Source organism: Nestor notabilis, unplaced genomic scaffold (genome assembly GCF_000696875.1).
Source record: "Nestor notabilis isolate BGI_N333 unplaced genomic scaffold, ASM69687v1 scaffold10514, whole genome shotgun sequence".
Classification (NCBI taxonomy): Eukaryota; Metazoa; Chordata; class Aves; order Psittaciformes; family Psittacidae; genus Nestor; species Nestor notabilis.
This window is the reverse complement of record NW_009925164.1, coordinates 14,191-37,788: the sequence shown is the minus strand read 5'-3', so window position 1 is coordinate 37,788 and position 23,598 is coordinate 14,191. Positions and strand designations below refer to the sequence as shown.

General features: G+C 40.4%; 1 protein-coding gene across 1 annotated transcript in view; it reads right to left on the bottom strand.

The window, feature by feature from the left end:
• The window catches only part of LOC104404486 (NADPH oxidase 4-like), a gene marked incomplete at its 5' end in the record, with an annotated part of 35,303 nt that overhangs the window by 7,451 nt on the left and 4,254 nt on the right, over positions 1 to 23,598 (bottom strand). Inside the window, 2 exons of the mRNA XM_010012923.1 lie at positions 395 to 503; positions 3,933 to 4,052. Of these exons, the coding sequence (XP_010011225.1) occupies positions 395 to 503; positions 3,933 to 4,052 (229 nt within the window). The remainder of the gene's footprint in view (positions 1 to 394; positions 504 to 3,932; positions 4,053 to 23,598) is intronic.

Below are 23,598 nucleotides of genomic sequence, written 5' to 3'. Positions count from 1 at the left end.
CACATCATGCTGTGTACAAAATACTATCTTAGGAAGCTACACTGCTCTTAAATTGTAAATCTCCCTCCTTTCTCAATCTGTGTATCAGCCAAAAGACTAAAGGCCACTCAAACTCCCCAGCTTTCTTCTTCCATTTCCTAAATTTCAGAGGTAACTGCCCAGACCACTGGTACAGGGCAGTGCTGTGCAATGAAATATGGGTGACAGATACTCAACTGGTGTGTGCAGCTACAAAAATAAATGGAGCCTGAGTTAGGTATCCCAAGCAGAAGTACTGCAGGAGCGTGCTTGTTTTGAGGAAGGATGTCTTTATAGCGTGCTAGTTGCATGGTGTGGAGATACCTAGCATTTATTAAGCTGTCAGTGTCCCTACAAGCAGTATTCTCCCCATTACCTTGTTATGCAACATACAGAGCAGATCTGCAAACCAGCGGAAAGACTCAATGTCCCTGCACACCCAAATGAAGTAGAGTCTTCTGAGCTTGTAGCATTTCCAGCCGTCACTTGAAAATAAAATGTTTGGGTAATTAAAAATTGTCATTTCAAAAGGAAACACTAATTAAGATGCTTTATATTCATTACTGGAAATATGAATTTCCATTAGATGCTAGCTGCTAAGTTGTTCTTCATCCTGTGATACATCCGACACTTAAATGACCAAAGGATGATCCTGAGAACATTAAATCTCTAGCACAGGGCTAACACCCTTCACAGATACTGTTTCTGCATTAGGAAGTTGTCAGCTATACAGATGATTTAGGCAGCAAATATGGATTCATGAATCATCATCAAACTTCTGTTTCAAAGCAAAGCAGACATTCTAAGTTTCAGTATATTATGTCAATCCTTTATTAGGTTTACAAAGCGACCCATAAGAGGAAAATATTGACACACGCAGTAATGTCAGGACTTAATTCTGCCTTTATATTTGAAAGGCTCTGGTTGATTATAATTAATACTGTAGTGAAATCACAAAGACCAAATTAAATCAGAGCTCCATTGTGTTAGGGAACTGTGTGATGTATTACAGTCCTTAGAAAATGCTGGTGGGTAAACTGCAGCCATGGGTAGATTCTGGCATTGCATTTGGAAAAACAGGACTCTCACGTCAGATGTCTAACTCAAATAAAACACAAATATAGTGCAAGGGTAGGATTGAAATGCACAGAGAAAGAAAATACAACTGAAAAAAAAATCCTGATGATTGATGAGTTCAAATGAACCACAAATATCCAGGAAGTATCTTCTTAGTTGCCTAATGCTGTTTTCTGTTGTTCTGATCACTGAAACAGTGCACAGATGGTTTCCTCCTTTTCCTCCTAAAATAGTTTTCAGATAGATAAGGCCATATCCTTTCAACTTCAAATGCTAGTCCCAGGAGCCAAGCCCAGCTGAAAAGTTTCATGACATATCTCACCATACTCCTTGTGTATTATTTCAAACTCTAATGTTGCGAGCATATCCAGTCAAGGTATGGTATTAATGGATCTATGTAAGTGATGGCTCCAATCGCTGTCTTACCTCCCCATACCTCTAATCTCCACTGTAAGCCTGAGGAGCAAGGATGGAGACATTCTGAGCACCATGGAGAGCCTGAGAACTCAGCTTTCATGTCAGCTCCCCACAAAGGGAAAAAAGAGTTCTTTAAGACTGAGGAATAGAGTGTCTTTCAAGTCCTGATTTCAGCTTTTTTATTTGTAAACTGTTGACCTGCAGAGCAGGATTTCCTCTCTCTTCTTCTGACTGCCTATACTAAGACAATCCCTTAGGAAGGGTCACAATCTGGTCAGCTGTGACAAGATAACTATGAGCAGTAGCAAGGAAAATAAGTGCCTTTCAGCATAAAAAGGATAAAAAAAAAAAAAGAGAAAAATGCGAGGCATTTTGTATTGAAATGCTGTAATTCACTAACAAAACACCGCTCGAGGACGAAACATTGCAGCTGGAAAAAGAAGCTGGACTGCAAACCTTAAGATTTAAAGTGCCACTTCAGACACATGCACTTGGGTCTACCTCCAGCAGGACATATTATGCAATAAAGGTGCAATCCCGCATTATAAACAAATCCATATGTATATAACACTCCCAGTGTGTGTCTATGTTGTCACTGCTCATAATAATAGCCATTATTAACAGACACTTCTGCATGAAAGCCACAAGCTTTCCTTAATGCAAGTTCTATTTTCTTAAGACTAGGGCATAGGGTTCAACAGTTAAGTGGAGGGAAGGGCAGGAGCAGGAATTAAACTCTGTGCATACAACAGGAACCCAACTGAGCAGGAAACAAATGACTGTGTCAACAGGCTGCTGATGTCTCCTTTAGACCTGCCTGTCCTTGACTGGTCACTGCTGCTCTGGTCTCCACACTGGTCCTGCTGCTCTGCAGTGCTGGCATCATAACGCAGTTTGCATATTCACACCTGCCAAAATCTGCTTCTAAGCCAGGGCAAAGACAACAGGCAGATCATCCACTAAACCAGTGCTCTGTTGATGTTTAAATACTGAGAAGAGAAGCAGGCTAAGACTGTTACTTCTTTCCCAGAATCACATAATGATTCCCCTGCATATTGTACAGTGCAGAAGGGGAAGATTGGCTACAAAGGCAGGTTATGGGATTGGCTGCTTGGAAGCCAATTTATGTCTTTATCCAGATAAATGGACTTTGCAAAAGCTTTTGGACAGCTTTTGGACACTGACCTTCTATGGCAATGTCTGTGCAAGTTCCTGCAGCCTCTGGTAACACACTGGTAGAGGCAAACATCTCATTACCTGCTGCTGGCCCATCACTATGCTCTGTGATGTTTTCGTTGAAGACTTGTCAAGAATAACCCATCACAAGGGAAACGGTCATCTTATCCACCTAGGCCCCAGGCCTTCAGCAAAATGTACCCTCTTTCTGAGAGGATGATCAATACACTCTCAGGCAAAGAAAATGAGGGAGCCCGAGATGGTCTTCAGGGACTGCAGCTCTATGAGACATGTGGGGCTGCTAATTTTCAGAAGCACTAAGCACTGTCAGGACCAGCCCAGATCAAGGACAGAAGAATGCGCACAGCATCTAAATTCCAGGCTTTAACTTCACTTTGGAGTTAGAGCTGGCCATTGGCATGTTCTTCTTGGAACAAGTGCTTCAGCTGTGCATTGTAACACCCTCACAAAGCCAGCTAGTCTTTCAACACTCCAGGCAAGTTTTGGATGGCTGTTTACACAGTGCCTATGAAACATGGGTGCTTAACCTGTGACTGGAGCTCCCAGCCAATGCTCTAGCAAAAATAAAATTGATAAAACAATCAATGCAATCATAAAAGCAAGCCTGTTTCACACAGCTTAGGATTTGGTGGGAATCATGTTTCCAGTGTCATAAAAACAAGAGGCGAAAGGTCTGGTCTGAATAGAATGTCAAAGGCTTAGGAAAAAGGCATATCTAAAATTTAAACTTGTTAAATGGAGTTAAACATCTGAATGGAATCTGAATCCAAGTTGATCCCTTTCCTTTAAAACCTAAGCTTACACATTTACGGAAGTCAAACAGACCAGGAAGGCTGGCCATGCATTCCCAGAAGAAAGACTGTCACAACTTCCTGACTCTCAAAACCTCACTACCATAGTCCGTAGCCTCATCTAATCTGGGACTAGGGGAACAAGGCTAGCTGTGGCCACATTATGGGCTAGCCTGGTCCCACGATATGAAGGCTAGTGACACTCTTCTAGTTCAGGTGGATTACTGGCACAACTCGGCCACAACTCTTTGGGTTACGCAGCCTGTAAGATGTGATTTATGCTTTTCGAGGGACATCCCAGTCCTCTGTCAATCTCCAAGGAATCATTCACTCACGCTAATGGGAGTTTTTAAATACTGTGACAGTCTTTTTGACATGAACTACTATAGTAAATTGAGGGGAAATGTCTTTAAGACGCTTAAGCTCACTTACAGCAGTGTGTTGAGTACTGATGCAAATGGTGTAACTCCAATACCTCCAGCCACACAGAGGCTGACCTCGTAGTTCAGGGATTCCTCAAAGGGGCTTCCAAAAGGTCCATCCACATACAGTCTGCAGAAAAAAACCCAGAAAGAACAGTTTTGGAGAAAGCTGCTAAAGTCAGAGAGACGAAAGGAAAGTGAGCTGGAATTAAAATCCTACAAAGCATTGGTTTCCACTTCTTATTAGTCTTGGGATGCAGAATGTGAGTATCTTTTTCCTGGAAAGCTTTATGTGAAGAGAAACCAATGTACAGGTGGTATGAAAAACTGTTATATAAAATCTCTTGGCATATTCCATGACTAGAAAAGCGAATTTTTTAATCAAACAAGTGGAGGTGACTAAATTATAACTGCCCTTTGTGTCTAGTATTAAAGGACAAAGAAAGTGCTGCACTGGAAACAATAACAACTTGGTGGCTCATACGGAGGAAGAACAAGAGTGTGGCTACTCCTGCCTAAGAGGTTCACCTCTTGAACATCAGAAGCAGCTGAGATGGACAAAGGGTTAAAAAAATCTATTTCTCCTGGCTTCTTATAATGCTTTTCAAAGGCACCCAGGGAATAAATAAGAAGTGACACATACCTGTCCTGCAATGTGCAAGAGGAACAAATTAACATCTACTCCTTCATTTCAGGTCCAAAAATTTTGACTCATGCCTCTCATTATTGTAACAATTTTGTCCGCCTTTTTAAAGATCATTTAGGAGACTGAGCCCCATTTCCAACCCATTTCTGGAACAGTACATTTAGTCAAGGTCCATTCTGTGTACAAGTGGCTCACTGGATTACCACAATTTAGGTAACTGGTGAATACAGCAAAGTGTGTTGGGACCAGTGCCCAGCAGCTCAGTGACCAGGTATTTGCTTGCAGCTAGGCTGATTGAGATCAACGTCTGACCAGACAGCACAAGAAAGCTCCAACATATATTAGTTTTATATACACATATACTGGTACTATTACACAACTACATCCAATGAAAGGGCATAAGCTTCTCCTTTATCACATCAGTCAGAGAATTAAAGGCAGAGATGTCTCTTTCCCCAGACAAAGTCTTCCAGTCCTCATTGATTCTTTCTTTTTGTGGGCTGGATCTTAGCCACAATTCAAGATCCCAGTCTGATCTCATTTCATTTAGTTTTGTGGTCTGACCCTTGGCATCTTACTAGTCAAAACTTCTTGTTTGGGTGTCTTGGGCCAATATGGTCCTATCTAGGAAATTTCTTCCAGACCTCTGTTATCGCTGACCTCTAGATGCTGCATATACTAGTCTCCTTCTTCTACAGTGCCTTATAAGTACCTACTTTCTCATGGATCTGGAGGCAAAAAGGCTGACCCTTAACTATGCCCTATCTTATAAAATCCTTTTGCGGCTCTAGGTGTCCTACCTGGAAAGAAAGGAAGGAGACACTGGGCCAGCCACAGCATCAACAGGAGGTACCGGGAGAGCTGCAGTAGTTGTCTTTAAGCAACCAGAATTCATCCGTGATATTTCTAACTAAGCAAACTGCAGCCTAAGTATGCTCATTATTATTTCTGTCTTTATATCCTGGCGTTACTACAGCATATTCTTGGAGATTCGCAAAGCTTTTCAACATCAGGTATGTTACTTCCAACATGATGAGAACACTTGAAAAACAAATTCACTCCTTACTTAGGTCAGATTAGTTCTTCTGCACAATGGGGCCAAGAAAAACTTAACTGGACATGTGCATACAATACAAACAGAATGTTAAGTATCTTCTCATTAAATATTTCCTGTTACATGACACTTTATACCCTATTTGCTTAACACGAGTTTTATTTTCCAATAATGAAATGATGCCACTGCTGGAGTCACTCATTTAGGAGATCTTTTGAATGTTGCACTGTCATTCAACTGAGGAAGTAAAGCAGTATCTCGTATTTAAATAAGCAACAGGAGAAATGTAGAGAAGCAGGTCATTACTCTGAAACGATTCTGGTCCAGGGGACATTTTGAGAGAAGTCCACAAACGTTATGGGTCTCGGATGCGTATCTCCACAGAGATCTAATTTTGGGATATCAGTGCAGTGTAAAAAGAAAAACAGCTAGATAACAAACAGCAGCAAGTAAAGTCCACTGTCATTCCTGGCATACCTGTTATCCATGTGCTACCCTCATCAGATCCTGCCTAGCTGGTGAAATCTGGAGAATCACTCCTAATGGTATGAAGGGCATAAGCACAGGCCTGTGAAGGAAATTCCTTGCATTTTGCACAAGCAGCACTAACTTTCATTTGGATATACAAACTTAAAGCCAACATTTCGGGTGAAAAACACGAGCAAACAATATAAAACAAACTAGCAAGATTTTGCCAGAAATTACTACAGTGGATGTGACAATAGTTATATACTGTTGGGTTGCCACTTAGCAGGACTACACTTAAGCCTACTCAAGGACTATCTGAAGTATGTATGTTTATCTCAAAAGGACTAAGCAATTCCTGGAAAGCCTGTGTGCCACTGAATACCACTGACAGCATCAGAGCTGAAACATGCAAAACTACATCTGGTCACCACAAACCACTCAAGCATGGTGCATAATTCTATGTCAGAAATGCAAGAAACAACCTTCAATTAAATATGTGTTTTGGTCAGATTGCTCCAGTTTGTGGCCCATTAGCCCCATCTGGCCTGCAAAATATTTCTATCTGCCCACTGTGTCTTCCTCTGAGGGAGTGAGGAACAGTTGTTTGGACAGCAAATGCAGTCAGAGAAGCCAAGAGCCTCCTGCTGTGCCTGCATGTGGTCCAGTACAGAACAGCCAGAAGTCACCACTTCCAAGTGTCAGAAAGAGAAATGGGGAAAAAGCTGGAGAAATATTGCTACTGTGTTAACCCACTCTACAAGACTGCCCGGAAAGACTCATTCCAAGGATAACATGATCTCCCTGGAAGATTTTGTTGGATGTCATAAACACGCACTATTTAATCCCATTTTACTATGGGGATAATTTATAACTAACAAAAATGTGGCTCTGATGCCTTAATGGCAATACTCATTTAGGAATCGATCCTTCTTTTATTCAAGTCAGTGGAAGAAAGGAACCTTCTGATGCTGTATCAAACAGCGCAGCGACGAACAGAGCAGAGATTGAGTCATGGACTTTTGCAGAGATTGCACAACTTTTGCTTCCTGTCAACATGTTCCTGATATCTTTTGGTAGTACTGGAAAGTTTTGCATAAAACTGGTTCATTATTGCACATGAAATCTCACTGCGTTCAATAAAAAGACAGACAACCCAAGGGGGTTAAAAGATGACTTTTTGTTTCTTGAGTTGTGCCCCAGAAATATCACACTGCCACGCTGTGCTCCCCTATTCCCCAGCTTTAATTTAATTAACATGAAGGAAGGGAATGGAATTTTACTAAAAGTTTAGAAAGTCCCCCTTCAGGCAAACTTATTCAAGTAACGAGCTGTTCTTTCACATATATTCATTTCCAGTCTTTGGAGTGCTCTCAGTTATTCTGGCACAATTTCTTAGCTCACAAACAGGAAAAAAGCTCCTCAAAACAGGATATATCACCAAAAAAAATAGCAGAGCACATTATTAAAAAGCATCTTACAGATAGCTGGTGAATATATTGTCTATTTAAATCACACTCACATTCTACATTCTGGGGTACAGAAATACCCCAGCAAGCACCCAGACAGCTTGTTCCAATGCTGGGAAATGAAACTGCACTAACATGGGGCTGTCTCTAAACCAAGGGACACTGTTTCAGGAACACAGGCAGCTGTACTGCTTTTGAGACCCAAGTTATAGAATCACATAATGGTTTGGGTTGGCAGGGACCTTAAGATCATCTAGTTCCAACCCCCCTGTCATGGGCAGGGATGCTTCACACTAGACCATGTTGCCCAAAGCTCTGTCCAGCCTGGCCTGGAACACTGCCAGGGATGGAGCATTTACCACTTTGGGCAACCCATTCCAGTGCCTCACCACCCTCACAGTAAAGAACTTCTTCCTTATATCTAACCTGAACTTCCTCTGTTTAAGTTTAAGTTACTATTTTCCATAAGGCACTGCATAGTGATGTACGGTGTGATGTATGCTCACACCTCCGTTGCACTTGAGCCTCAGTGCTATGCTTTACTTGTAGGTGCCTTTAGAAAAGTTTAATGCTTATATTGTACTTCACTACCCAACTGTAAATGCTGATGTTACTTTTTCCCCCCAGGCTCTTTGGGAGCTACTGTGAGACATTATCTGGGATATTAGTGGGATAACAGATGGATAGAGGAGTTAACTTAAGAGCTTGTAGGAAATTTTAATTAAAGAAGTATCAGCATTTGCAAGCTGAGCAAAGTGCTTGGGTACAAAGTACTGCACAGAGCACAGAAAGTGAAGTCCTACTCTGATGGAAGTTAAATCTTACCCATGTCAACAGAGTAAGGATTTCACCCACAAGTATGGTATTTTATATCCCTGGAGCAGTATTCAGTTTGTTACTATGACTCAGATGTAGGTATCTTTGTATGAGCATACTAATCCCCAAAACAGTCAAAAGAGATGCAATCAATACAGTTAATGTAAAGAGCTTCAGGATGTGACGAATTGCTCTCTATGTCTACTGACTGTAGTGACTTAATCCAACAGGACCATATTGATCAGCATTCCCCTGGAGCAGCAGCTGAAGGCCAAGCAGAACTGAAGGGGCACCAGACACCTAGCCAAAGGTACCTGAATCCAGACCTAGATATCCACTGAGATAGCTGGAGATTTGATACTTAGCTCACACAGACACCTACAGCTGGAGCTGAATCCTTCTCCTGATTCCCCATGAGAAGCCCATGTCAATAGGTTTTGGTCAAAGTTCTCCAAAATCACAGTAAAATCAACTAAATAACCCCCCTCCCATGCTCATTCTTTTCTTTAACTTGTCCTACCAAAACCAAAGTTCAGTACTGCCATGAGGGATATAGCCTAAGAACTCCAAGGAATTGACTGATGGCTGAAATGGTCTCCTTACATTCTTATGCTGCTGCAACTCTTATGCACCAGAGAGATGCTATCACCTCCCTCTGATAACCCACAATACCAGCCTCCACCTGCACATGATAAATATTCAAACAAGTGCCTTCATGTTCCTCCTACACTGCCCTTCATGCCTGGGAGGAAATCTCTGTGAACATCTGCAGAGCTATTTCATTATCTCCCTTAAAATTCCTTCTTAAGACTTCTCTTTCCCCTGATACCTAAAAAACCCGCAATAAACCACAAGTTGACAGTAGATAAGCTGCTGATGGGCTTGCTGTTGCTCAGTCATATTCTGGCCGAGTACTGCCTAAATTTTGCTGTCTGATTGTATCCATCTGTTGCCTCCTATTCTTCTAGTTCAAGTTGGATAGTCTCTGCTGTGTGACTCTGCGTATCAGGGTGGCTTCCTGACACATGACTGTTCTTCAGGGCTCTAGGATTATACATGTAAGCAAAGAGTTACTGGAAACCATCCAATTCTGAAACTTGCATCAGAGGCAATCTTTCATATGGTAGGCTTGCAGAAAGCAAAACTGACTAAAGAACTGTTCTAGACCACTTTGGAGCCCAAGCCTCAATTCACAGCTTTTAGTAAAAACCTAGCTACAACAAATTACACACTTCTGTTTCTCAAAGAAGCTGTGCCTACTGCTATCAAAGTGTTTAAAGTATCTTCCACAGAAAAAATCAAGACAGCTGCTTAATCTTTTGAAGTCAACATATGACACTTCGTGTCATTATTAAAGCCTCAATTAATAAATATACACTTTGACACTATTTTTCCAGAGGTCTTGTGATTATTGACAGCATTTCAGTACCGACAGCCTTTTGCAGATGAAGAACCAGCACTGAACAAAGCACACCGTCCTTGGTTCATATGGATTTCCAAAATTAAAATGGCTTTCAAGGTTTAAAAGTGTAACAATATGTGACAGATAGCATGTGAGATCAGAGATTCCCATGTGTTCTCCTGACATTGTGAAGGATGATGTTTTCATTAAAGAAAATGGCAGTCCCTTAAGACAAGAAAGCTTGCAAAACCCAGTGGGTCCAATTAACTTCATATACTATTTTGCGCAAGATTGCAAAGGGTTCTGATTCTAATTTAGATTTCATTAGGAGACCCCATCTTTTTTTAACTGTTTGAGTTTCATTTCTGATTTATTATTCACATTTTTTCCTTCGAACTCTCAGATCAAGTTAATTTTTCTCAGAATTTAATAAAATTACTTATTACTCATTGCTGAGTATAACAGGAGGGAAGCCTGAAGTTTAGACCACTCACTCCACTAAAAAGGTCTGTAAAACCATCGAGTATAATTATGCATTTAGACAACTTTGTACTCTGAAAGTACATGTACTTTCTGTACCAAAGTCTTGGGTCAATACTCTTAATTAATGTTGTATTAATTCTTCTCCATGGCAACTTTTTTATTTCCATTTTTATAAAATGTTTCCAAAATGTATTCCTTTGATTAAAGATCACACAGTCTAATTTTATAGTATAAAAGGAAATCAAATTTTCCACTTCCTTACCAACTACAGCATCTATTTTGTGCCTCTCTGTAAACTTGTCTCATTAATTTTGCCTCAGCTAATAAAGTAAAACAAAAAAGAAGAGTATTTGTAATGACTGCACTACCTATTGTAACCCACCTTTTTAAAACTCAGCCTGTTACAACATTAACTGATAAGATGCTGCAGACCAGCAACCACAATTAGGTTGAATGCGTTGGCAATGTTTCTCCACAGCTCATACATTGGCACAGTAATCTACTCATCTCACTGCACTACAAACAGTATTTTGCTTTCAAGCAACCCACTTCTATATCTGAGCTTTGGTCTCTAATATTTGCAAGAAGCTTTTTCTTGCCTATACTGTTTCCTTTGGCGTTCACCTCAGAGTTGCCATCTAACAGACGGTATAGGTTCTTCTCACAAGTACTGCTGATATTAGTACTTAGCCCTCTTCCTCACCAGGTGTATTATACACAGTAAGACAGGTTACTCCATGTCCTCAGGTCAGTGGAAATACCAGCAGCATCAGTATCTCAGCATACTATGGGATACCTGAAGCAAATGAAGCATATTGAAGCACACTGATGCAACTGGACTGCAGATTTCGGATGCTGATTCGAGTTTTTCACACCACTAATTATTACAAATTAACCAGCACTGGAGGTCTAATGCAGATCCCTCTGCCAGGGTTTGGGAATTTTCAAGTTACGTAAAAAAGTCTACATGGGAGTTTAGGACTCAGGGAAGCTGGCACCTGCTGACAAATCCCAAGGATGACAAGTGCAGAAATTAAAATCCTAGCTAGGTATCTGCAGAAAAAAAAGTGGAGGAGAGAAGCAGGTGGCTAGAGTGCTGGAAGATATAGCTGGCAGCAGATTACTCTGAAGACAAGGTCAGGCAAATCATGATCTCCTCCAAAGGCAGTCCGCTCAGGCTTTTTCAATGGATTTAAGTGAAGATGAAGAACATAAAATGAAGAGAAAAAGAAGAACAAACAAAGAGGGGAAAATCTCACAACAAATTCTGCTGTTGAAATGAAGTAGTTAATCCTGCAATAAAATGGGATCCTCCATATGTAGTAAACCTAAGCACAAATATGCTACCTAAAACATAACAAGCCCTCGAGAAAAATTGTGAAGTCTCACTGCTGACTCTTTTCTACCTCAGGGTGTACATTAGGTAAGCAAAGTGACTTAGTCCAGTCACAAGCCCACCTTTCTCTGGAAAATTCTCTTTGTAAGGAAATGTCTCTCACAGCTACAGTTCCTTTAAGGAAAGATGTTCTCCATAAGCCCCATATCCTATATATGTGCCTATAGTAGTAGGTTTCCTTCAGGGCAGCTTCATGAAGTAAGTCATTACTGGTTTGGGGGTCTACAACATATCTTTGCCTGAACTTAGCTGCCAGGAAGCCTAGAAAGAAATTCTCTACATATTGCTCTGACATTTGAGGAGTGAGGTCTGCAAGATAATGATAAGGTAACTTCAGATGGCTTCCAGATGTTCAGTGATGGTCAGGCAAGCTGATTTTCTTAGGCAGACAGTCTCTTATCTGGAAAGGGATATAGAAAACTGGCAAGGCCAAAATGGAAAGAAAGAATATGTGCTGAATGCTAGACTGAGCCCTACACAATTGCAGTAAAACAGCAGATTAAGCATGACATCACCCAACTTGGAGAAAGAATTTCTGAAGTCAACATAAGCCTATAGATGAGTCTGCATGGGCAGAACCATATCAAGCTACCAGAGAATATAGTGCAGTACATCATAGCGAGCTCAGTGCAGCCCTGACCATCTTGACTTCTTCATTGTTTTCATCTGAATATGCTCCAACTTCTTATTTCAAGTTTCAAGAGTGAACAGCACATTATTGTCTGCAGTGTCCCAATTTCAGTCCTGCCGAAGTTCTATATAATGGCCTTATTATTCGTAGGTGGTAGTGTCATTATTATTACCTTTCTAGACACACAAAGATGCCTCTGTACAGCCCTTTTATTCAAAACAAAGAACTTTTCATACCTTGCATTTTTAAATTCCTTCAAATTCTTACCTTTCTATGGGCTGTAAAATTACCCATGATAACAGTCTTATTTTTAGCATTTCTATGAGTTTTGAGATGCTGAGAGAGAACAGGTGACACTGAACGAGACAGATGAGCAAGTGACTTGTTGAGAGACAGAGAGAGGGGACTAGTGTTTAAGTACTTCAGATATATAATTCCTTTCGCACCCTTACTTTTCTTAAGTTTCTGAGAATATAGAATACATCTGTCACAGAGAGAGGGTCTAAGGCAAAGTAGCTTTTCCTCCAGGTCCAATATCAGTTCCTAGTCCAGGCTCCCTGAAGTTGCTTCATGTACACACAGAGAAACCCCACTATATGTGACCGGTCTTGTCATTCTAGGGAGACACAGCAAAACTTGACCTGGGAGACTTCTTGTATAAAATCAGTGTCCTGCAGCTCCACGCTGGTCAAGCTGATCCCCATCATGTTCATTATCATTGTGAAATGCAGATCATAGGACTGTGCCTCAGGTCTGACCTCAAATGCCAGTTTTGATCTACCAGAGAGGAAGAGAAGTCCAGCCTTTTAATCCCATCTCCCTCACGCTGATCCACTGTCATTTCCAGAATGTCATTTACATCCTCGGCTATGCTCTTCCTTCTGGTGAAACCAGGTAGCAACGCTTTCTCAAACCTTCCCTCCTCCAATGCTTAATTTAATAGGTTGAATACTCTGACACATGCAGACAAAAGGCTGCTACAAAGTGCTATATATGATCCTATCATTTCCCTTGCCCCATGTCACTGTTTCTTCTTCAATGATGGTAATTTCTCTCTTGGTGAACTGTTTGACATTTCTGCCAATTCCAACTCATCTTCCTTTTCTTCCACCCACCTCCTGAAATTTGCCAGATCATTCAGAAATTTCAATCCATCTGCTCTGAAATACACTATCCTCCCTAGTGCAATATCATACAAGGATTTAATTAACTTGCTGTTTACATCTCCCTCCTTGTCATCCATTATTTGATATACTGAAAAGAACAAGCCCCAACACGAACTGCTGCATATTTGATACCTCACCCCTTCTAAAAATGTCTGCTTAAGAACTATTTGCTGCTTGCTACCTGACAGCAATGACTTTTAGCTTTCTAATACACTGTGCTATATTCTTATTTAGACAATACCTCGCTAAATTCTCTATTGAAACAAACCCCACACAACAAACAATAAAAAAAAAACAAAACACAAACCCCAAACACCTGATTCTAGGATAAAACAAATGGTAAAAATGCCTCTGAGTTCCAGGATATCAGGATTTAGTTCTGCAGTACTGAAATGTGTATTATCAAGCAGATATCCAGTATACAAGTGGAAATAGATATAGCAAGTCTACTCTTTACAAGTTATCCTGCTATAGTACTTATACTTGCAAGCAAATACCCTAGGACATGGGCAGTACACAATGGATGAAATCCCAGTGCTCTAGGTTCTGTGTATCTACCAAACCGTGTTTTCTGAAGTGTTCATGCTGTATCCACCAGCTGGATAGATGATAAGGGTGCTTTGGTGCTGGCACAGGGTGCCCAGAGAAGCTGTGGCTGCCCCATCCCTGGCAGTGTTCAAGGCTGGGTTGGACAGGGCTTGGAGCCACCTGCTCTAGTGGAAGGTGTCTCTGACCATGGCAGGGGGTTGGAACTGGATGAGCTTTAAGGTCCCTTCCAACACAAACCATTCCATGATTCTATGGTACGTATATTTCTATAGAAAGTAAATGGCATGTGGAAAACCTATGATATTGGTGTTCCACATACTATTTACTTTCTTTCTGTTTAAAGGTTCCCTTAATAATTTAATTTAAACAAATCATAAAGTAAAAAATGGGCTGATAGGTGAATACTTTCTGATTGTTCCTTTCTGAGATTCTGAAAACTGCATTTATATTTTTTCGTAATGGTTGCATTCATCAACCATTTGCTAAACCACCACCACATGTTTCTAATACAGCTACATCTATTGTGGAAGTGCCCAAATGTCCCTAATCTAAAGACACTTTCCCCCCTGGGGTAGGAACTTTACAAAGAGGCAGGATGAATGCAGCAGCTTGGGTGCTGTGCTAGGATCCAACCTGTTATATGTCACATCTTTCTTAGGACAACTTGGGCAAGTGAGTTTGACATGGTGTGACAGCACCTACCTACTAGACAGGAATAGTTATATTTCTCAGAGAAGACCTACAATGACTTCATTAGAAGTCTGTGAGACACAAAGATACATCTATAATGGTGGCCATAAACCTCATCAATATACATACCACAGTCCTTAATGAGCAAATGAAAGGAAGGACAACATTACACAAAGAACTGTTTCTAGAAAGTCATTGTTTTATGTTTTCCATCTGCTCGACTGCTTTTATCTGCAGATCTCATTGATAACAGTTTTAAAATGAGTAAGTGATAGTTTCATATCTCATTGGAGAAGTCTTGCCAAGACAAACAACTGAAAGAAAGGGTAAAGATGGCTGTGGATGAAGGCACCAGCCCTGTTACTTCCTTGTTAATTCTATTTCATTAATTTGGTTAATCTTACTTGACAGTGCTCAAACACTTGAGTGCACAGGGGTTTTATTACTACCAGTCACTCAATGGTAATAAACCCGTACATGATTTAGAAGCACTTTTGTTATTTACTCTTTTTTCTGTGAACAAGTTTTATGGTGCAAATGTCCCTTGAAGTTTCATTCTTCAAGGGACCTTCAGTGCAGAGAAGAGCAGACCCCAGACTCAGAAAAATCAAGACACCCTTTATGTTTTTTTCACAGATGCTAAATATTTCAGTCATAAGGCTTCTCCTTGGACATCATAAGAAGGATGGAACAGGGCAACAAGCCAAATTTAATTGGCTTTTAATTGCCAAAACATTTCCACACGGTGCAGATGCTACTCACTGGTGCCAGAATCTGAGTGAAGGGCCAAATAACTGACAACAAAGTTAATTCAGTGAGGGGGGTTCATCTGACCACGTACAGCTGGCATAGCCAATGCAGAGATAAATGGATTTCTTAAGCTCCTGTGATGCTGTTTATTGTTGCTTGTAGCCAACCTGCTCTATTTTGCTATCAAATGACTTGAGAGAGCCAGCTAAAATTTCAGTAACTGCTGTTTGCAATCCTTTAAAGTAGATTCCTTAATTGTAATGCAAATTTGCACAAAGAAAACAAGAAGTTAACCATCAGCCACTACACAGCCAGTTACTGCCATCTAATAACATGAAGGCAAATTGCACATAGAATGCAAGAATGCATTCAAAAGCAAAGTGCTGCTGCAGATGGCACAGTGAGAGCTAGAAAAGTTCCTTATCTCAAAGTGCTGCTTGTGCTGACTCTGAAAGAGGGAAGCAGGGGCTGAGCCCCAGGAGGCAGCCCTTCTGCTGCACTTAGAGCTTGAAATTAGATGCTCGAGTGCATGCTAGTGGCACCATGGGTGAAAGAAGCCTTGGAGATTCAAAATTCACAGCCTGTTTTCTCCTGGGGACACAGCAATCTGCAAACAAATCAGCAAGAAATTCCTCACCCTCCCTCCCCAACACAAGACAAAGCTGAAGTTGTCCATCAATACCAGCATCGCTCGCCTGCCACAAAAGACGCTCTCATTACAATCAGAGCCCTGTGCAGCTGAACAAGCTCCTTATATTTTGCTTTGCTGATCCCATAGGTAAAACTGTTCTTTTGAATTAAGGTATCTTTCTCCATTTAATGTCTGGACTGTGCACAAAACAGAAAGCTACATCTGTCTTTTCTTCCTTGCTGCTTTCCTTGCCCCCCTCCTTCCACCCTCCTGTGCTCAGACCATGCAACATTCAGCATTATTGCTCCATTCCAAGCCGTTCAGAAACCAAACCTAAGACTTTTTCCTTCTTCTTCAGTTCACCAGCAAGTTTGACATAAGTTAGGGCTGACACACGAAGCAAAATTTCATGTCACCTCACTGAAATGAAAGAGGGCCAACAGAGAGTCTGGCATGTAATGATTGTCCTTCACACAGTTTGCTCTTTCTGGGTGGAAAGCAGCACAGCATCTCACTTAGACACAACTGAAACATGTTACCAGTGACTTTTACACGTCTCAGATCAGCTGTCATTCTTCACAACAGCCCTTCCCCTTCTCACTCAGAAACATTGACACAAACACTGAATTGCCTACTGTATCACCCTAACTCATGGATTTTGGTACTTTCTAGTCTTCCTTCCAGCTTATACTAAAAAATTATGGAAAGCCTGAGTTCGTTTCATAACTCTACCAGATTTTATCTTATACCAGCTTGAATGAAGTGCCAGTTTCCTAGATTTCAACAAAGTGAGTGGGATCTCTCCAACACACTTCAAAGTGATGGAGTGATCATCTGAAACCCTAGAACTGCTTCCCTGGAAAACTGCAGTGGCAGGAGATACTCTTGTATATTATTAAGATCACAGAGTTTCATCTTCACAGTGCCCAAATGCTCGGAACATCATGTTTATGACTCCTTCACAAGATAACATTACATCTACATGATTTGCCTCATCCATATGGATCACATAACTGGGGATTAAGCAAAAGAAAATGTGTGGACCAGTTCTGCAACCATTTTTTTGCTCTTGCTCTGGTAATAATAGCACCATGTGATGGATAAATTGTCACTGACCACTTCCATTGCTCAATATTCCCTAACAACATAAAAAGTACGGCAGAAATAATAAACTACAAATTGCTTTCAAAGTCTTTTGAGAGGGGATGCAAATACCTTTGTTTTGGAGAAAACACTGGAAACAAACGCCCGCTTCAGCTATCCATGTAAAAAAGGATAATTTAATCTATTTTAAGGACTTCAGAATTGGTTTAGCAGAAGAAAATCAATATAATAAAGAAATTCAATGTGTTGGTGATTTGTCTAAAAGAGGAAGTAATTATACCTTAAGCAACCCAGTATTAGAAATCAACAACAACATCTATCTAAAAAACTATTTTAAACCTTAAAGACATGGTATATAGTGAAGGGAAATACAAAGCTATAGTTTCCTTGGGTAACATCACGATGCACTGCACAGAGGAGAGCAAGACCCCAGTCCTCAGAAGCGCTCAGGCATTAGACTTTCATTAGATGCTTTTAAGTACTTTTTGTAACCAGAGAGAACACAGAGAACACTTACATTGCCAACTGTATAGATTGTAGCATTAGGTTACTGTACTGGTCAAGTGGATTTGGGGTAGGAGGACTGACCCTACTCCCATGTGGTTTTTTGGAGTCTGCAGCAGTTTTGCCTTACACAAGCTCTCAGAGGAATGAGGAAAGTTCACTGCAGTTTGGTTCTAAATGAGTTTCAACCATACACAAACTTAATTTAAATGTCGTACTACAAAGATACCTTGACAGCAACAGATAATTAAGTCATAAAGCAAAGTGTTACATGAAAGCTATTAGGCTCTAAAGCAAATTATTTTAGTGTCTTTTCTTTCTGGCTGGTGCCTGTAACACAGTTTCTCTCATTGATTTGGGGGAAGAAAACTGCCACTACATTCATGATAGCAAAGAAAAGCATTGCTAGTTACTGAACACATGTAATGCTTCACTTTAGGTGCAGATGCTTAGACTGGTAATTTTCTGACTACTCTGTAGCCCAAAAAATTCTTCTATTAAAAAGCAACCACCAGGAACTCTGAATATCACCCAATTTATCTTCACCATCTAACAACTCAGTACGTATCTCCTATTCAAACAGCTTTTGTGTTAGGGCTTATCTACTTTAGTCTCCAATTCTGCTCATGAACAGGCTCAGCTAGTTGATTAGGCAACACTCAGAAAGGATTTGGCAGTAATACCATGGGCCGTTGCTATTCTGCAGCTGCTAACAGTGTTTTCCAGCTGCTAGCTGTCTGGATGCTCAAAAGTACTTGTGATTCTTACAAACCACTTGACATGGTTGTAGAAGAACTTTCCTTGGGGCTAAGCTTGGTCTACTGGGCACAACCTCCCAGCACCAACTTCCGTCCCCATGACTGAGGATAATTAACATCTGGAATAACATACTATAGGATGGGATGGATTTTCTACTGCTTCCAGTTTTTAAGACTTCTGAGGACAGCTCTAGTCTAGATGTTGAGACACGTTCCTCCATGACATGAAGTTGATGTACATGTTTACTTGGGGAGGGATCCTCACTTCTGGGTGGTTCATTTGGCATCCCACAGGTCTCCTTTCCATTTCTCAGAAGAGACAGTGGACAGATGTTAGATCAATACGGGCCTCTTGCCACCCCTATTTATCACCAAGAGCTTAAAGCTCAATGTGTTGCATGAAAAAAGAAATGTGACGTTTCTCCCTCTCATATACTAAAGAGCCTGGCACTCAGAATTGAACACTCCAGCTGCTAAAAATGAAATCTAGGCTCACGTCCTGATAAGAACAAGCCATCCTTGCTCTTTTTATGCAGAACTAGAATACCATAAATGTCTCCTTTGGCTTGAAAGTTTATGCTGTTACGCAAAGCATACACTTGCTCTGCTACCCCAGGGGAAGCAGCAGTGTACACTGTTTCCAGCAGTATTAAAACACATGAAGAGCAACTTGTGATACTGCTTCTTCAAACCCTGTTTAGGGAAGGGCCAGAACAGCAAAGAGTGTTGCTAGATTTCTGGCCTCCTTAGAGACAAGGGAATACAATTTTTCTTTATGTCTTATATGAAATCTAAAGGATAATATGGTAGGCAGCTCCTTTTTCCCTCCCAGTTTCTTTCATGTGTTTAGGGGCATAATATTGTCCAATTTCCCTTTTATTATAGCCAAAATAGTTCTTTTCTCCCTTTGCAGTAAGGCTTACAGAACACCAACAGAAGATGCTACCTCCTTTAACAGGTTCTGTGAAAGAAAACAGCCTCCAGGGTTCCTCACTGAAAGCATGGGGCCAAAAATGTGCAAGTAGGTGTATAGGAGTCAATGAAAGATGCTATTTCTTTTTATCCACAGAGTCAAGGAGAAAGTCACTACTGTCAACAACCACAACTCTTTAGCACTTGTTTTTCAAGAACCTGGTGCTTGGATTTCTGTAACTATGGTAATTGTGAAACTAATTTTTAAACTAATATAAGCAATTTTTTACAAAGACTATGAAAGCTGGATGTAAGGGATCACTGTAACTCTCTTGCGTAATGAATCAAAGAACTTCACTCATAATTTCTGCATCAAACTACTATAACTTCGGTTTGAGCTGTTTAAAAAAACATCCTTCAAGACATCTGGTGGCAGATAATTCCCCCAAGTCTCACACTGCTGCTCAGCAGCAGGCAGGTATATATCAATTAAATCAACAGGCTTCATCAAGAATCGTGCCCATGCTCCCAAACAGAATGAAAAACAACTGTAAGGTTTTGTCTTTTACCACTCACTTTGAAGAAAGCAATGATTTAATTTCCCAAGTATTTTGAAAGGTTTAGGCATCTTTTATTTTCAGTCAGCCCTTTCCCCTTCTCAACTGGGAGTATTGCAATGTTTTGCATAAAACAGTTCATGACTGCTAATGAGCCACAACTATGCTACAATAAACAGACCTAAGTTAAACTTGCATTCTAGATTGCTTGGTACTTAAAAGAGAATATCTATGCACATGAAGCTTCGATTTTGCTTGTATGTTTCTGCACAGATCTCTCAGAGGATATGGGTTTTCCCCTGCTTTTCTCTACATCTGAAAGATTTGGACTTTCTTCAAAGTTTCTTAGATTCCAGGTCTGAGATCTGTTGAAGTTAGCAACAAAATTCCCCTTGATTTTAAGGGGACCGGTTCACTCTGTGATGTCAGCACTTTAATCGAGGCCTTTGGAAGCAGAACAATCTGTCTTTATTTTGTACTAGAATTTTCTGGGGCATTGATACGCTAAACAAATATAGCCTCTGTCTCGAGGGATTAATGCTCACATTTGAGTATAATGTGCAGTCCTAAATAGTTCAATATAATGACTTGGTCTTGTTTGATATTGTGTGGATGTGTCCACATGAGTCTTTGTAGGATCTTAGCCCAAACGTGTAGTGCACAATATAAATTATGTTCTCTTTCTTTCCATTATGGTTTCACCGAAATCTATATCCAACACTTGCCTTTTAATGACATGATTACTCATATAACATGACTGTTGTTTTTCATGAAGAGCTACCAGCCTTTAGCCCATTGTCACTGTTGTTCCTAACATTTGGTAAAGATCCCAGGAGAATGACAGGAGGTTTTCTTGTCATGGAGCTCAAAACTGCACTGGTCTGCAAACTACAAGATAACCTTTTATCACCATGAGGATGACTGGGGGGCTGGAGCACCTCCAATATGAAGATGGGCTGAGAAAATTGGGGCTGTTCAGCCTGGAGAAGTATCTGAAGCAGCCTTCCAGTATATGAAGGGGGCCTACAAAGATGCCGGAGAGGGACTCTTCATCAGGGACTGCAGTGATAGAACAAGAGGTAATGGGTTAAAGCTCAAATAGGGGAAGTTCAGATTAGATATAAGAAGGAAGTTCTTCACTGTGAGGGTGGTGAGGCACTGGAACGGGTTGCCCAGAGAAACTGTGACTGGCCCATCCCTGGCAGCATTCAAGGCCAGCTTGGACAGAGACTTAAGCAACCTTCTAGTGGAAGGTGTCCCTGCCCATGGCAGGGGGTTGGAACTGTATGAACTTTAAGGTCCCTTCCCATGCAAACCTTTCCATGATCAGAAGTCCCATTAAAAAAACCCGTGAGGGCTCAGTGCTGCTGGTGAGATTATCAGCTTCTAGCCTGCGTTTGAAATTAATCTTGGAGCGCTTCAAAACCGGTAATTTTCATGCCTAATGTACAATGCTACGCAAAGCATTTAAAGTGCTTATGTGGGCACTTCTTAAAGGCTCCTTCACTTGGCACTTTCCCATCTGATTTCAGCAATATGGGCAGGCCACGTGTTTTTGCAGTAGAAAACAGGATAGATGTTATTTTAGATGAGAGAGCCAATTGCAAGCAACTGAAAGGATTGTGGAAGACCTGATTTCTATTTCTGGCCTCGTCCCCAGAAGAATTGCTCCTGTGTGACACTGGTAACGCACATCAGAGTCCCATGCCACACTTTGTCCTCCATAACAAGAGAACATCTTTTGTAAAGCACTTCACAGAAAGCCCTTTATAGAAAAATCACCCTGTGAAAGTTCACCTCTTAAAATTAAAAATTGCTTTGCCTTTACAATGAAGACTGAGTGCTGAAAACACAGGCCATGATTTTTCCCCTTGTTGGACACCAAGGAAGACGTTGTCTTTGTTTCTAATGCAAACTGAATTGGGTTTCTAGGCCATGATCCTACTAACTGCTCTTGTGCATGCTTAAATGTGAAATTCAGGGGGAAAACACTGTCACTTCCAGAATCCACAAGTCTCTCTAGTTAGACAAAAATTATCTTCCTCCAAAAAGAAAAATGTTCTCAAGACATTTACAAATAAGATACAAGTTTTATTCCTGGGGTATTATTTATGAAATATTATCAGTTTCTTGGCTCTGATCTCAAGCTGTAGTAGGTTGGCATGGATCCATTGCAGATCCATTACCATTAAAATGAGCAATTGGGAATCAGATGGCACAATGGTTTAGGGCACTAACTTTCTGTCGCCTATTTGTCTAGACTACTCCATGGTGAGAATTGAATAACATCATTTGGCTTTGTTTGAGCTGAAACTTTCAGCAGCTTTTCAAAGATGACCTTCAAAATATGTATTTGAAAATACATATATATATGAAAATCAAGATCCTGTGTTTTCTCTTCTTTTTTGACATGAAAATGACCAGTATTTTTGTGCATACACGAGAATTCTACTTTAATTTACTAAGAATATATGCCAAAGAAAGGTTTGTAAGTTTATGAGTGGCGAAAATAAATGTATTTGGAACACCCTGTTATTTCATTGCACCTGCTAGGTTCTAAATTAATCTTTTTTTCTCCAAAGTTCAACACCTTGTCACTCCATTTAAATAATAAGTACTCAATTTACATTGTCTCTCTATTTGACAACAGAGAAGAGCTGTTATTTCCCTATATGCCCATTAAGGAAACAGTTACCAAAATACTTCCCTAATTCCTGCCCATGTTTAAAAAAGAAAAAAAACAAAAAACAAAAAAACCCCAAAACTTTAGAAAGATTTTAGAAACAAACCCCCAAATTATTAGAGAGACACTTTTTAAGTAAGCCTTACCCTGCAGAAGAGTTTTATTTATTTGTCTAACAGAAGGGTAAGTTTTTAAATCACCTCCAGCCTCTTGCATGGATATGTCATTTCAGAGAGTACAAGACTTTCTTGTCTAGCAGAAAATGGTACAGTGAGATGGCAGAGACTGGAAACTGAAGTTAAAGAAATTAATGTCATACATATGTGATGTAATCAACAAGTGGAACAAGCTGATCTAAAGGCTTGTGAATTCTCCAGTTTTTAACATCTCAATTTAAAGACTGGATGTCTTTCTAAATTCATGCTCCACTTGAACCAGAAGCTTGCTGCAGGGATTATCGGTAATGCTCTACGGCTTATGTTAAGAAGGGACTCAAATTAGCCGGAACATAACAGCTCCTTCTGTTCTTAAAATCTGTGAATCATCCAAGAACTTTTCCACAAACCCACAGAAGATAAGAATGAAGACCAAAAATATTCCTGAAGGGGGGAAAAAAAAGAAGCAAATAATCCTTTTAAGAAACCCACGTGTGTATTTGAGGATTTCATTAATATCTTGAAAATATAAAGTACAGTTGAACTGTCAAGTCACTTGTATAGAGAGAAATTTGCTAAAAAGCTGTAATGCCAGCAGCATTTCTGGCACATCCTTCTCAAGTGCTGTTTTGTGCAGTGTCAGCCTCCCTCTTGCCTTTTTCACCCACCAACCTAATTTCTCACTCTCGCACTTCTTTATCACTTCCCTATCGTTCCCTTTTCCTTTTTTTCTTTTTTTTTTTTACTTTTTCAATTTTTGACATTATCAGGCCCAGCTACAAAAGACATTTCTCTGTTGTTACAGGGCATTTGCTCATCCTTCCCTTCTGCACACAGCACGGGCAGTCAGGAGGG